This window comes from Amphiprion ocellaris, chromosome 19, assembly GCF_022539595.1.
Source record: "Amphiprion ocellaris isolate individual 3 ecotype Okinawa chromosome 19, ASM2253959v1, whole genome shotgun sequence".
NCBI classification, from domain to species: domain Eukaryota; kingdom Metazoa; phylum Chordata; class Actinopteri; family Pomacentridae; genus Amphiprion; species Amphiprion ocellaris.
The window spans coordinates 4,571,324-4,587,513 of record NC_072784.1 but is presented as its reverse complement, the minus strand read 5'-3'; the positions used below and the strand labels follow the sequence as shown (position 1 = coordinate 4,587,513).

The following is a 16,190-nucleotide window of genomic DNA, read 5'->3' as shown; positions in this document are numbered from 1 at the left end:
CACAGTCCAAAAATATAAACTCTGTGGTTTCAAGGGCTTTGCAAATGCCTATCAGTGTTATTTGTTTGTACATCTTTGCAAACATGAAGCCAGTGCTTTCTTGTGTGTGTACTATATTTATTCCGTTTTGTGCTCACTTTTACTCAGACCTGCCATAAGTGATTCCTTTTATTTGGTCGCTGTGGGGCAGTGAGCTGTGAAGCTGTGGTCCAGCAACCACCAATCAGAGCTCTTTTCACCGCTGTGTTTCTGGTTGACGCGCTGCTTGCACATCTCTATACGAAGGGGGTCACAAAGTTGAAAATCTGATTTAAAAATATATATCAGTCAAGATGTATAATCTTAGAATAAGGTACAGTTTTAAGTTTTTGGGTTTAGTTTTAATATGGATTTAGGTTTATTTCAAGATAAACCAATTTCTATCAAGCCACAGTGTAATCAGACTGCACTAGTACTGAGTAATCTTTGCTTAAATTAGTGTTTTTCTGGTTTTAAAACCTCGATTTGCTACAAATAAGAAAATAAAAAAGTTTAGAAAAAAGAATTATCTGCTTATATTCAGTATTTTTCACTTATTATTGGGCAATATCAAATTTGATTTCAAGTGTTTTGACCTGAAAATCAGCGTTTTCAGCTTATTTTAATCTTTGGATACTTACCTGGGACCTTATTTCTAGGTATAAAAATCTTATTTCAAGATTTCTTATCTAGTAAAATTTACTTGCTGCATGGACAGACAATTTCACTAGTTTTAAGTGATTTTCTTTTCAAATTTAGTGTTTATATCTTATATTTGGGCTACCCTTTTTTGCAGTAATAGCAACTTATATGGTATCTCACTGACAAATTAACAGTAAAATATATATATTTTACTGTTAATTCATCAGTTAGATACCAGATAAGTTGCTATTATTTGTATTTAGTAGAATTTTGTTGATACACTTCAGGCTCCATCATTTTATCCAGTGATAATATCTCCACATGCACAGACCACAGGAATACAAACGTGCGTGGAAGCTGGTAGAAGTATTTTTGGAACTTTTTAGCTTTAGACAACAGCTGATGGTTGGAACCACGTGTCTGCAGAAACACGCTACCGTGCACATGCTCTCGCCACACACATTCATGCGTTCCACACACACTCGCCCAGGATCTACAAATACACCCACAGCTCAACTGTAGTAGATTTCATGAGTGCCAGCAGCATAAAGGCTGCTCCCCCTTCCTCTCCCTCCCACCTCCCTTCTTCTCTCTCTTTCGCTCCATTGCTCTCAGCAATTCTTTGTTTTTGCTGCTTGACGTGCAGCAGAACCCTCTTTTATTCAGGTTTTTTTTTTTTTGCCCCCCTGCTTTCATCTCTTGAAGAGAGGAGCCTCCATCTACAGATTTCTTCTTCTGTTTCTTGTCTTGTTCTCCCTCCCTCTCTCCCTCTCCCTCTCTCTCTCTCTCTCTTTCTCGCTCTCTCACCTTCTATCTTGGCTCTAAACACTGAACCTCTCACTCTGTCTCTCTCTGGGTCCTTATTTCCTATGCATCTCCCCGTGACTGAGGGGAACAGGGACTTGACTCTCCCCTCTTCCTCTCCCGATCCTCCTCCTCCTCCGCCTCTACCTCCTCTGCTTCACCTCTCGTCCTCTCGGTTCCTAACGGAGGGATAATGTTCTATTTCCAGCTGGTGATCATGGCTGGGACGGTGCTGCTGGCTTACTACTTTGAGTACACGGACACCTTTCCCGTGCACATCCAGGGTTTCTTCTGCTACGACAAGACCTTCTCTAAGCCCTACCCCGGTCCGGACGACACCAGCAAGATCCCCCCGGTGCTCATCTACTCGCTCGTCACAGCCATCCCCACCCTCACGGTAAGAGTTGCATTTATTTATTTGCCAGAGTGGAAGTAAAACTCGAGATATAGATGGAGCGTGCAAGTGGGAGTGCAGGAAAAAGAAAAAGCGCTCTAATGGAAAGTCAGAATTTGTCAAAGTTGAGGTGGTTCTGTTCGATTTGTTCCCTGTGTCTGCTAGTGAAAGCGTACGAGAAGGCTTTGTACTTGTTAAGGTTGTGAGTTTTTGCAGGCGGTGTGTGCTGCACCACCGAAATAGTGAGCAGATTGATGAGCTGCATGGAGGTAACCCCCCTCCATCTTTGACGGGCAGGTGTGTGTGTGTGTGTGTGTGTTTGCACATATGTGTGTGTGGAGTAGAAACTGAGATAAGAATCAACTCAGACCATGCAGATGTAATGGGAACAGGCAGACAGGTCATTAGAGAAAGAAAGAGAGAAGCAGTTAAAGGGAGGAAGGGTCAGAGAAAGAAAGAAAGAAAGTGTAAAACTTGGAGTTGAACGATAATGGCAGGCAACAGATGCTGTCTGAATAGAAAAAACGGAAATGATAGGTGAGAAAAAGACACAATGAGCACATTTCATGGGGGGCATGTACTGTTTTTATTTTGATTTTTTTGTATGTATGTTTGGGTGTGTGTGCATGAGTGTGTGTGGTTTGCTTTTGAGCCTCAGTTGAGATGGACGGCAGCGAGCCTGAAATGTGTCCCACCTGGCACCGAGCATGAACACAAACCTGAACAGCTTACATCCTCAGCATTACCGCAAAAAACACTCCACCACAGACAGAACCAGCCAACATCCGCAATACAAAGGGACACAAATAACCTGACCGGATTACACGTACAGACAAAACCACAGCCGGCAGTTACTGCAAAGACAAGAATACCTTACAAATGGAGCACAAAGCAAACACAGATGATGCCGTGTGCAGATGCTGACGGCCAGGAGAAAGTCTGTGGGCTGTTATCATGTGGCACCACTGCATGCAGTTTGACTCACACCCTGGATTTTTCTAAATAACAGTTATCACTGAACTGTTTCCGCCCAGAGCAGATAAAGCAATATGCATGAGTAGCAATTTAAGAGATTCACATCAATGTTTGTAATAACTAGTAAGTGATAAAGTTGATATATTTAGGCCTGCATAATTGCAGTATTGATTTAGGAACAGTATTATGAGAAGCTGAGTCAGAAAATTGAAAGAGTCCATATTTCCTTTCTGTGTTTTGGGGGGGCGAAATAGACACATAAGAAGTTTGTTTGTGCACGTCATGCCAGCTTTTATTTGTTTCTTCCTCTGTAAATTTAAAGAATATTCAAAAATTCATGCTAATAGATTGTGTAAGATGGTCGTGTGGCTCTGAAAATGCGAGTGATTTAAATATGTGTTGTTTTCAATGGCCAGCAGGGGGTGACTTTTCTGGTTGTATATTTCATGCAAGTCTATGAGACACTTACCTTATTTCTCCCTCAATCTATTACCTCAGTATACATTTTCCTAATAACTTTATGGTCTCAATTACTAGTTTCAAGTGTCCTTCAATACAGTGTAATGTACATTTAGTAAATTATGGTCCCATTTAGAGTTAAATAGATGCTAAAGTAAGTAAGTAAATATAATGTATTTATATAGCACCTTTCACAGATATAAAGTCACAAGGTGCTTTACGACAAAAATAAAACAAGGTTAAAAACAAAAACAATAATACTAAAGGTAGTAAACTGTTAAACAGGGGAGCAGCAGCTAAAATAAAATGCATCAAAACAATAAATAAAAGACGACTGTTCATTTTCTGTTTCCAGCTGAGTCAGTCTTGTTTAGCTTTCTGTTGTTCCCAGAACTTAACAAAGTTATTATTGTAACCTTAGTGACACAGTTCCCTTTTGAAAATTACATTGCAATTTGGCACAAATCTACGTGTTTCTCCAAACCTGATCAGGTAGTTTTTATGCTGAAACTTAACCAGAATCATAGCATTGTCACATCAGAGAAGATATATCTTTCAATACTACCCATGTTTTCCTGCTGTATTTAATGCATGTTTTCAAGTATAACATTACTTTTGCAAAAAAGTTTCTACACTTCCTTGGAGGTGGTGTTAGACCTTTTTTGAAATATAGTTCATTGTACTTGAAAGCACCTCTTCTAATAAGTTCTGATGTAATGAACATTTAACTCCAAGGACTGATCAGACATCAAACAAAACTGAAAGAAACTAGCTTACTCAAACTCACTCTGATTTCTCTGATTATGAGGCACACGTGTTTCTCCTTTTACTAAAGATGTCCACAAAGAATGATTGCAGTGAGTTTTGTGTATTTTTGGCAGGGTTTGTTGTCTGGCTGAGCCATATCTCAATAATTCCATGTGGGATTAAGTTCTGCCTTTTTTAGCTGACATAAATTAATCCCGAAGACCTCTCTTCATGTTTCTGTCACAGATAACTAAGGTAACTGGTTTTGTTCTTTTTCTTTTCTTCTTCTTTTTTGATGGTTAGAAAACAACAGTTTTTTTTTTCCAATTTGTGACTTTTCCTTCTTCTGCCTTTTTTTTACAGCGATGCATAACGTAGTGTGTTACACATTGCTTCTGACAACACAACATGAAGTAGCTTATTTGCTTGCAAGCAGGCAAATAAAACAAACCTGACTCATGTTTCATTTGCTTCAAATTCACTTAACAACAACGTCACAGACAAATGACATCCTGCAAAAGAGGCATCAGATAAGACCACACTGAGTTTCTTAGAAGACAGTGCGTTGTTTTAGAGCTCACGGACAAGCAATGTATTCGGTAGACATGTTGGTTTATTTAGTGCTTCTATTTTTGTGTGTGTGTGTGGTGGTTAAAAATAAATTATTAACAATGCAGGTGAAGTCCTTACCTTTATAACACAATGAAATAAATATCACACCATTCCCTACAGCCCAATAATTTAGGCACCGTTTCCTTTAGTGAAATTTAAAAAGCTGCACCATCATTTTATAGCTATTCAACGTTGCAGATATACAGCAGTTTAACTTGACTGCGTTAAGCTACACTCACTAATCCAAAACAAGTGGACCTTTAATAAAGCTGCCTTATCAGAGGCTAAATTACTTTGGATGTTGAACTGGGTCAGAGAACATTACTTACATGAGCTAGTCTGTCCTAACCTGTGCTGACAGAGGTCTTGGTGTGTAACAAGCAGCCAAGTAAATCATAGCAGTAACTCCCTGCAATAGCACCAGTCTGGTGCAAATGTGCTTTGCCATTTGTTGCTGGTTCCAGAGGAGTTTTATCTCTTTTTGTCCACTGCAGCAGCAAATCTGAGCCTTGTGTTTGGCGATAAAGTGGCTGCACCATCTAAAAGCCAACCAGTGTTAAAAATAAAAGTCAAAGAGATGTCACCTTTTTTATGGTTGTAGATAAGAGCTTGGGATCTATTTCAGCATTATTATATTTACCGGTGTGTAGCACAGTTTGACCGTCTTTTGGTTTTAAGCACATCCTAATAGCACTGACTTTAAGGATAGAGATATATTATTATTGTTATTGCCAACCATAATTGCAGATTAGAGCATGGATGTGATTATTTGAGCTGACCATAAGACACCCTTTCTGGCAGAGTCACTGAAGGTAATCAGCCACCAGGGTGTTTGGGTCAGTGCCAGAGTCGTCCAAGCCCAACAGAGGGCAGTCTAGCCCTCCATCAGCTCCCAGTAGGGTCCCAACATTTAATTAAAATCATCAATCACTTTTTGAAAGTTTCAGCACTAAGAGCCGAACCTCTGCGTGGAGGTGGAAACATAAGAGAAGGGACTTGGTATATTCCCTCCTCCGTCACATATATACCATTATGGTATGTAGACATGTGTTTGTTTATAACTTTATAAGTTATACTGAAGTTGCCATTGATCTGAAATGTCGGGACGAGGGAAAAACTAAACATTATTATTTCTAGTTTGAGTTTGTTTTGAAAGACTCCAAAAGCAATGAGTGATGGGCAGGATCATTGTTTTAAGTGCATGTCCAAGATGTCCAAAACGTGTAATTGTCAAGTTTGTTAGGTGCACTTGGAAGCTCAGCAGTTGAACACAACAATATGTTCAGTGGTCCAATATATTATCCTATAGTGCTTCTAATATTTTCCCCATCTTGTTTATATCAAAAGGTAGTTTGTAACGATAACTGAAGATTTTAGACCTTCATGGCAGCAAACTCAAAAAGTCAAGTTAATGTAGTCCAAAATCAATGGTTTGCTTTACAGGGTTTTACAGTGATTTTAGAAGTATACTAAGTACCTAATAGATAACTTGTGGCTTTCCACTGCAGGATGTGAGGGTAGCCACGAGGCAACATCAAAGCCATTTTTGCCTTTTCTGTTTCTATTGCGGTGTAGAATCCAAAAGTTTAAACTGTGGCGTTAACCCCTGAATGTACCAGAACAATGACAAATAGTGGTTACTGACACTAAGTCCACATCTGAGAGCATGTAGAATAAAAAGATGTATGTAATAGAACTGGGCTTTGCCATGTTAGCCTATATGCTTCAACCAGGTCAAAACCTGCTCTAAACTAGCAACCCTGGAGTAGCCACTTTTTTGTCCCCAAAAAACAACCCCTAAATAGGTTCTACAAGGGCAGGTTGTGCAGTTAAAACCTGCACAGAGGTTTCACTTCCCCTAAATCGGCCTTAAAGTTCTTGCAGTGGCAAACATGCTAATGTCTCCAACAGACTTTTAAATGTTTTTAGCCTGTTTTTAATGAAACCCTTAGCAAAAGATTGTTTTGCAAGCTGAGTAGAGAAGCAGAAAAAAAGGTTAATTATGTGATTATTTCATGTCAGTGTTGAAGTCTGGAGAGCTTTTTTGGACCTGATTATTTGCAAAGAATTAACTAGTTCATGAAAGTTTTGCATGCAGAATGAATTTGTGCTGAATTGCATTGATTCATCTTGTAATCACAAAACTGCAGCATAAATTTCCCTGTTTGCAATCAAAAACTGTACGTCACAATCATAAATGTTTTAAAGAAGAAAACTATTCGCCTGCCTTTTTAAAAATTCTGGCAAAATGCTGTCAGATTGTATCTTAAAGCAACTGCTGTCTCTGCAGTAACACTGAAATTCCAAGCAAAAACACACACTTGAGTTTGGTTCATTTTAAGGGCATCTTGAAAGTTTGCCTAATGGAGCTTGTAAGCCTGTTAAGCCTAGGATGAATTAACTTATCTAGCAAAGATCCAGCCTGACAGTGTGCCCAAATGTGTGTTCACTCGCTGCAAATCCTTCCTTTGATCACTTTATTTTTTGTCTTTCCCCCTCTCTCTGTTTCATGTCCGTACTCCACAACCATCCACATTCCTCACTCCACTACATCTCATCCACACTGACCTTTTTGCCTTCATATTCTATTAATTCCTCTCTTCTCTTTGCAATTTAGGCTTTTCTGTGTTTGATCTCACTTTCTTTCTCTTTTCAACCACCCTCAATCTGATAGCACTTACTACATTTTACCTGTTTACTCCTTTTGCCATCCAAGATTATCTCCACTCTCATCAACACCTCTTCTTCCTTTTTAAGCTTTTTATTCATTGCCCTCTCTGACCTCGCCTCGCATCAATGTTTGTCTCATCTACCAATTAACACGTGTCATCTTGGAACCAGTGGGTCTTCTCACCTTGTTTTCTTTACGATCTGTGGCTACTTTGCTGATCATGTAGAGCCCTCAGAAAAATAGCAAAATGTTGTTTTTCTGTCCCACTTTCAGATGCAGAGGAGAAAAATCTTTTATGTAAGTGCAGTCATGCTGAGATAAAAGAATACTTAGCTAAATAAATAGGGGGTAAAAGTCACCTTTAAGTTAAGATTGTTGATGTTTAGCTTTCTTTTCTCTTCCTTTTTTTTCACCACTCGGCAATGTTTGCATTTTGTAAAGCAACCAAAAGTTATTTTCTATCATTAAGAAACTTATTAAGTACAACTTAAAATGATATGTTTACAAGCACAGCTTTTGTATGGATTAAAGCTGGGATAGGCAGTATTTTTTTGGGCCAGAAATTAGTAATTGTTCAGACCTTTCAGCATGCTGTAATTCAAGTCATCTTAGAGGAAACTAGATTTCTCCACCTCCTCTTGCCTTCATTTTCAGGCTTCTAAAGATCCAGCCTGTGATCCAGAGCAGGTGGTATCATGCAAAGAAGTCCACAGGGAGAGTAAGATGTGGTGATGCAATAGGTTAGATCCAGGACTTTAACTTGGGAAAGCGGGTGATGAATCCTGGCAGACACCACAGATGAATGTTAACTTTCAGTTTGACTATCTTTGTGTGTGTTCTTGTGTTATTGTGACGGCCTTCAAACACAGACAGGAGAGGGAAGAGCTGCAAGAGGAGGCTGTATATTTTATAATTTAGTGTTTTATTTTTTTTCCCTTTACAGATTTCAGCCTCCTGCAGCCTCACAGTTGCTTTAATTAGTGAGCTCCGCTGGTTTGATTTTGAACCTTTAGATACAGTAAGAGTAGCGGCTACCCCACTTCCAAGCTAAGCTAATAATCGATATCTTGCTCAGACTTGATATGGATCAGTAGACAATAATAATTACACTGTTAGTATTTAATTCCTACAATAACCTTGCAGTCAATATGAGGCTGTTTTCACTTGCAGGTACTTGTGGGCAACCTGAGCCTTTGTAAATGTTCCGACTGCAAAAACCAACCCTGTAGAACCTCTGTCATTTCATGATAATTCGAGACAAATTTAGCTATTGCAGAGCATTTCAAGGCATCCCTGAAAAAAAGCATTGCATTGATTGGTTAAACTCAGAGAAAACAACAAGTGCTATTTTCATTCATGTCGATGTCCTTGCTGAGTCTTTTCCTCTCTAACGTTGGCAGCAACAACATAAATATTCACTAATACTGGCTAACAGAACAGACCTCCATTAATCTTATCCCTATGTGCTCATAGAACACAACGTATTTAAAGTATCTACTGTTCATCGATATTGTTGAAAACGTCAGAACGTTCACCGCTGTGGAAACAAAAGACAGTGGCGATGTTTGCAACTTCTTGCCTGCCCTGAGTTCCTGCAGTGGAACGAAGAAACATATTGACACTCACATGCTTTAGCTGTTTGTAAGCACTTTGGATGGTCACTGTGTTGGAAATGTGCTATAGTTTAGTATATAAATGGAGTAATCTTGCTTTGCCAACCATCATCAGTGTTCATCATTTTGTTCCTCCAGTGTGAAGACAACACAAACATCATAAAGGTTCGGTCACGCACTATTAGGAAGTTTGTCTTCGCTTCTCTTCCGCTGCCTCTTGTAAGTCAGTGCCATATCCCATTTAGTCTTCCTTTCATCAGTCTTTTTGAAAAAGTGTGTTCCTGGGTTTTGCTTTAAGATAAATTACCATCCGCTGGTGCACTTCCGATTAAAAGCTGAAACCTTTGAAAGTTAAACCACGATTAATCACTCAATAAAGAGTGCCGGCTTGTTGGAGATTCATTCACCAGCAACTCCTACAAGCAGTCCTTTCACCAATCTCTTCTCTCTCTACTTTAATCAGATCTTACTGCAGGTTTTATAGTTTGTTCTGTGAATAATAACTAAAATCATGTCAAAAGTGAACGAAGGCAGTTCAGTAATTAGCCATGACCCCTTTTTATAAATGCTCAGACTGGGTTAAACATCTTCAGATATCCACAGGATTTGTATGTGAAAGGGTTTTTCCTGTACAAGGCCTGAGGCATATTATAAATGGCCTGTACATTGGACACATGTTTAACTGACATTTCTCAGAGGTGCTCTGCCAGCATCCTCTCCTCCTCGACCATAATGTCAGTGTGCTGACATTAAACTGCACTTTGGCTCAACCCTGACCTCACACCAGCCCCCAAAGAAAACGCTCACATTTGTACACAATTGTCCACACTGGATTTATGCATTTAAATTCTGTTTTTCTCTAAAGCTTTCTTGATCCTTTCTGATGTCCATCTTCTTCCTTTCCCTAATTTCATGCCACATCTCCTTTCTGTTTTCAACCGCAGACACACACAGTCTAGGTCTGATGCTGCTAACCCAGGTTAATGAGACAGATGGCAGGGTGGGCTCCATGGTGGGAGAGAGGGGGGCATCAATTGCTGTGATGCTGGCTGCCATGGGAGCATATGTGTCTGGGTGAAAGCTTTCTAGCTTCTGCCCCCTCGACTTCTGTTCCTCGGTTTTGCAATGGCAAGGGCAGGGCAATGAGAAAATGAGGAGAGCATGTAATAAGACGAGATGCGATGTTAACGCAGGGCAAAAGTTGTGATATTGAAGGAGATACAGATAAGGAGAGAAAATAAATGTAAAAATCCAGGCTTTCAGCCCATCATAGAAAAAATGAAAATGATGAGAATTCTGTTCATGGAAAGAAGAGGTTGTTTTGTTCACTGCACATTAAAGAGGCTCTATCTGTTCTGTATATCTGCAGCGCTGATATCCATACAGACGGATTCACCACAGTCTGATCAGTCCCCACTCGGCCTGGAACACAATAACGGCTCTCATCAAACTGCTCACGATGATAATCACCCTCCCCAAGCTAGCACGGGATTGCATCACCATTTTGATACTTCATCAACAATCTCCTTGCTCCTGCTATCACCTTCTCTTTCCTCTGTCGCCCTAACTACTTTCCCTCTTTCACTCCCTCTGTAGTTAAGTTTTGCTGCCTGCTCCACGGACCATTTTCCTTTTTGGCCCCAAGGCAGTTATTGCATCACCCTGATTGGCTATGCAGCAAACGGAGCGAGAGAGATAGAGTTTGCGCCTTCCTGTTTCCTATCTAGTGGTTACGGCAGAAGTCCCCCTTTCCTGTGAAATAAGATTAGACTGAACAGTGGTTGTCATTTCTGCTTCTTAGCTTTGATCCATTTTTCACTCAGGTGGAGGGAAGAGACACCTCAGGGGTCCTGCGTGGCTGGTGGACTGCCATGCTACACTCAGTGCCTCAGACATCTCTGACAAACACCGGTGCCCAATCTGCATTCACAACAGGGGTGCATCCCGGCTCGCCACCCTCTATTCTTACATCTTTCCATGCAACCACTGGACCAAATTTGTGCTTTCTGGTCGGAACTGCAAGCACTTGACTCGGACTCACTCAAGTTCTCTGCAGAAAATTATCAAGGAAAGATAAAAGGCAACACAACAGGAGGGGGCATGAGATCTGTAATGAATACAAGTGAGGAAAGAGAAGAATGAATTTGGAAGTGGAAGATGTGGGTAAAGGTGTACAGTGCTCACTTGTCACCATCTAGTCTCGTACTGAAGGTTTTCCCATGGGTTTGGAATGATTACCCCTCATCAGTGTATCCATAGTTTCTGCAACCTGGTGGTTTTTTTTTTTTTGTCATAAAAGAAGTTAAACATGGTGCTTAGTTGGTTCAAATCTTGTGCCTCCTAAGAACCAGTTTGCTTCTCCATTGGCAAGAAGCCAAGTTAGAGTTGTGTCACCGTAAAACATCAGAACATCACTGCATGTGTAGCTGTTCAACAGTGTTTGCGCATCGTGACTCTGAGTCCCAACTCTGACAAAGCAGTGGAAGTGACTGAGTGACTGTTTCAGAGCATTCTGACCTGAGGCTGTCACTGTCTGCAGTGACAGTGAAGTAAAATCCATTGCATACAGCCGTTTTGCTGTGTTGTTTTAGGTTGTTTTTGTACATTCAGTGGTAACCGTCGGGAGAATTTTAGAGTTCAGTTTGCTACTGCTTGTAATGTTTGAAAGTGGAGGCTTACATGTTTATTTACAGCAACCACTTTGACATTTTTGCAACAACCCTTTCTTGCAGAGAGTGAACTGAGATGATTGATACCACTGCCATGTCTGTAAGTCAATATGAAGCCAATTCCACTAGTTAGCTTAGGCTTAGCCTTAGCTGAGCTTCGCACAAAAGAGAAAGAGCTAATTTAGCTCTATCCAAAGGTAGCAGAATCCACTTACAGCACCTCTAAAGCTCACTAATTAACACTTTTAACACTCATTTGTGTAGCTGGTGTTTTAAAAAAAGCGTGAAAGCAGCACATGGTTTTATAAAGGGTTTATGTGCCAGGCTTTTTCTTTAATGAGTGAAACAGTTGAAATAACATACAATAATTCTGGATTACATAAGCATCATTTCCTGTGCATCTGTGTGAAGGCAATTTAACACCTTTGGGAGTAGCGGACTCTGCTACTAACAACATGAACCACAATATGGAGACGTAATTACATAATGTAAGGACAGAAAATGAAGTGACTATTGCTAAAAAATATAGACCATAAAATAGTACCAAGGATGAGGTTTAATTTCATGAATATCTAAAGAATTCCAATAATTTTAATGACATTTGGAGAAGGTGTCACCTATGTGGTAATCTTCAGTTTTACAGGTGACCTCTGTGATTCTGGAGAAATATTGTTAATAGTTAGAATATTTAGATAACAATCTACGAGATTAACCCTAAATCTCATTCCCCTCTTCTCCACAACACCAGATGTTTTTTCAGCACACATGTAGACCAAACTGCTAGTGGACCATGAGGAAATATTCACTGATTTTGACACAGAGTGCATTGGACTGACTTTACCTGAAGTGCCCTGGCTTACAGACATAACAGGTGAAAAGAAAAATATTATTAATGAGCCTGTTGTTAGTAGCATGAGGCCTACCTCAACAGTGTCCAAACAATCCCTGAATGACTCACTGTAAACAAACAGTGTACAAGGACATACAGTCATGGAAAAAATGATTAGACCACCCTTGTTTTCATAAATTTCTTGCTCATTTTAATGCCTGGTACAGCTAAAGGTGCATTTTTTAGGACAAATATAATGATAACAAAAATAGCTCATAAGAGTTTAATTTAAGAGCTGATATCAGACATTTTCCATGGTTTTCTTGATAATAATCAAACTTACTTAAGTTCTTACGTTACAGGAATGGATGAGTGATGGTAATCTGGTGGGTAGAAAGACGTTTCCTGACGCTACCAGCTAGCAGTTTGGTAGAACCATGTTGGGTTTGTTTTTTCTTGGTGCAATGAACTGCTGTCTTGGAGACTTTCAGTTTTTTCACTACCTGTCTCTCACTCATGCCAATTTCCAGCAGTGCCAAGATGGCTGCCTTTGTAGCTTCACATAATTCATTTGTTTTAGGCATTATATGGTAGCTGACGACTTCTGAGTTGTGCTATGACTTGAATGTCAACAGGAAACCACTCTCGACTTTGCATGTGCTGCTGATGACATGAAATGTCCTCTTATATACCCTGGAATACAATGAAGCTTCAGCATGTCAAATAGGACATAAAGTATTATGGAATCAGCTGCATTTTTTGTGGTGTTCATTGTATTCTTCAGGTAATATACCTTTATTTGTACCAGGCATTAAAATGAACAAGAAAATGAAGAAAACAAGGGTGGTCTAATCATTTTTTCCATGACTGTATGTTGAAGGAGAGGCAAAAAAAATAATAATAAAACTGAACGATAAATAAGAGTAAGACAGCTATAGGTTCTGGTGATGAATATTTCTGAGGAATGTATCAGAGCAGGGAGAAAAGAGGTAAAAATAGAAGGAGACAGATAAAGAATATATAACCTACTTTTCCTTCCAGTGTGAAACAAACAATGAAAGGTAAAACAGGAGGAGAAAGATTAAAGTGAAAGAGGTGATACTGCTCGACGATGATGAAGAAGTTGTGCTTCTTTAAGATGGAATATAGAAATATATGATACTACAAACAAGTGCTTGGGTGTCTGGACAGATGCTCAGCAGGCTAACAGTGGTTATGATGTGCAATCACACTCGGTGTGTGTGGACGTGGACGCAGGAGGGGATGTGTTGTTAAATAATGCTTCCCTTTGTGCAGATGCAGTTGGGTTTGTGTGAAGTGCCCTATGGCCTTGTGAATGCAATTGTGTTTGCACTTGTGCGTTGTGTCTCTTCATCCATGAATGAGATCATGTTCTTTCCTCAGCCATCCCTCTCCATTATGCCATTTCATTGTTTCTAAACTGTCTCATTAGATGCATCCCGTCTGTACTTTCAGCCACTCTCCTGTGCTATCAGTCTCCTGTTAGAACCCATTCCTCACAGTGAAATGCACATGTGAGTAAAGGTGCTGGTGATCCTGATGTATTCAGACAAGTGTAGTGTCTTTCACATCACCCATTAGTCCAAATCTCACATGTACACCGCAACAGCACAGACTGAGGCCGCTGTAGATGACGACAGATAATGGGATGTTAGTGACAGCCAGGCGTCTCCTCATACTTCACATACGAATACGTTTCTCAATCTTATCAGAAGCATTAGGTCTTATGGTTGCAGAGCTTCACTGAAGTGGGTCTGCAGTTGGTCCATGTGATACAAGAGCAGCAACACGCTTTCATTATTCACCAGAGAAGGACTCAATCTCTCATGACAGCTGAAAAAAATACTTAGGAGCATTTATGTAGCACTTACTTTTACAGTTTAGAAGTCAGTGCATAAGATTGTTGAGAAACTGAGTAATTTCAAACAGAAATTCTGAAAGTAGAAACGAAGAAATGCTTTTTCTTTATTTGGATATTACAATCATTTCACCTTGATGTAATTCTATTAGACAGATAAATCTATTTTTTAAATGTTAATAGAAAAGTTTTTGGGACAGTCCCTCTAGAAGCAGTCTGTGTGTGCTGTCTAAGACTGGATCCACCCCGTTAATAAAATAATCACAATATGTTCATAAAACATGTCACTTGTAGGAAAAGTCACTCTCATGTCTCAGTGCCAAATATGAAGCTGGCAACAGGTTAGCTTAGCTTAGCACAAAGACTGAAAATGGAGGGAAGCAGCCAGATCTGTCCAGATGTAATAAAATCCACCGTCTGACACCTTAATCACCACATTAGGCTATATGTTGATTGTTTTATTTATATGCATATCAAAGTAAATCTACTGGTTGCCTGGAAAACTCTGTGTTGAGAAAACTTTCCCACATGCAAGAAGATGTGTTCTGATTGTCCAATACCACTCAGTGTGTACTGCAGAGAGTATTCAGTCATGTCAAGTCAGATTTTAACTTCATATTTAGTGTATAGACATGAGAGAGAGCTTCAAAACCCTATATCTAAATCTTGTCAAAAAATCAAATGTCTGTACTTCCCAGAATGTCAGACTGCTCCTTTAAACACAGTGTCGAGGCTGAAGTTGTTCTAGATGACATACACAGACGTCTGTTGAGCTCTTTCAGATGTGATGAGGTATTTGCTAGCTTATGCAAGACTGACAAACCGAAAGGACTTTTTCATCCCCTCACTCTTCATGCCTGTTGTGCAGCATCAAATGATGTGGTTGAGCGATTGTCCATTAGTATCAGAAGTCCCTCCCTGCCAACAGATTTCTGACGTCAGAATTTTGAAGGTCTGCGTCTGACAGTTTTTGTGACTTTCTGGAACCAAGACTTTGTCCCTCTGACATTGTGCAGCGACAGACCACTGAGGTATAAAAGCCTGAAGGATTTCAACCTTTCTCTCAAGTTCTGTTGCTCACTTTTCCTGCATCAGTCCAACTGGAACACAACAGTATGAGTGCCTTCAAGGAGTGACTGCGTGAAAATATGTGCTGTTTACTTTATTTCCACGATTCATCCCAGCTCACCCCGACGACGGCAGGCTTGGCACCCTTAGCATCCTTAGCACCCTGTGGCTGTTGGCGGCAACTATTGCAACACTTTCACTTTCAGACGTGGTTGGCCCACACTCCATACCAAACAGTATGTTTTGGGAGAACTCCAAGACGAGAAAAACATGTTTCTAGGTCTGGTTCGTAGTGGTGGGGTTCTGTGTGAACACACTATTTTCCGTTACAATTCCTGATATTTTACAAAGATGTTTTTTGCGGTGCAGGTGACAGTTGGAAAAGATGACATTCTTCTCATCAGCAATCACATTTTGTGTGACAGTCGAATCAAAATCTAATGGCAGCTGCTGTCAGTCAAATCTGATCAAATCAAACCAGTCATGATAAAGAGGTTTCAGAGTTTTACAGTGTTGATTTACCTGAAGATATATAAAGTGGTCACACACTCAGCATGTATCCTGCAGTGAGTCTGCAGATTAAAAGGGCAAAAGACCACATCACAGGAAGGGTTTGAAATTTATTGTTATGCTACTTTCCTAGTCCCCAGGAGTCTGCACGGAAGACTCTGTTGGATTCATATGCAGTAGGTCACATCTACATATCCCATGCAGGCACACTACTGACCTTATAGTGTAGCTGGAGACACAGATTTCATACTGCACGCAAATGTGTGCACAGCGGTCCACACGGAGTTAGTGAGACGACAA

At 40.0% G+C, this 16,190-nt stretch overlaps 1 protein-coding gene across 3 annotated transcripts in view; it reads left to right on the top strand.

Annotated features, from left to right (window-relative positions):
* Positions 1-16,190, top strand: part of plppr2a (phospholipid phosphatase related 2a) — a 62,933-nt gene that overhangs the window by 26,946 nt on the left and 19,797 nt on the right. For all 3 annotated transcript variants that reach the window (XM_023296069.3, XM_023296070.3, XM_023296072.3), the window contains exon 3: positions 1,673-1,861. In XM_023296069.3, coding sequence (XP_023151837.1) covers positions 1,673-1,861 — 189 coding nt within the window. The remainder of the gene's footprint in view (positions 1-1,672; positions 1,862-16,190) is intronic.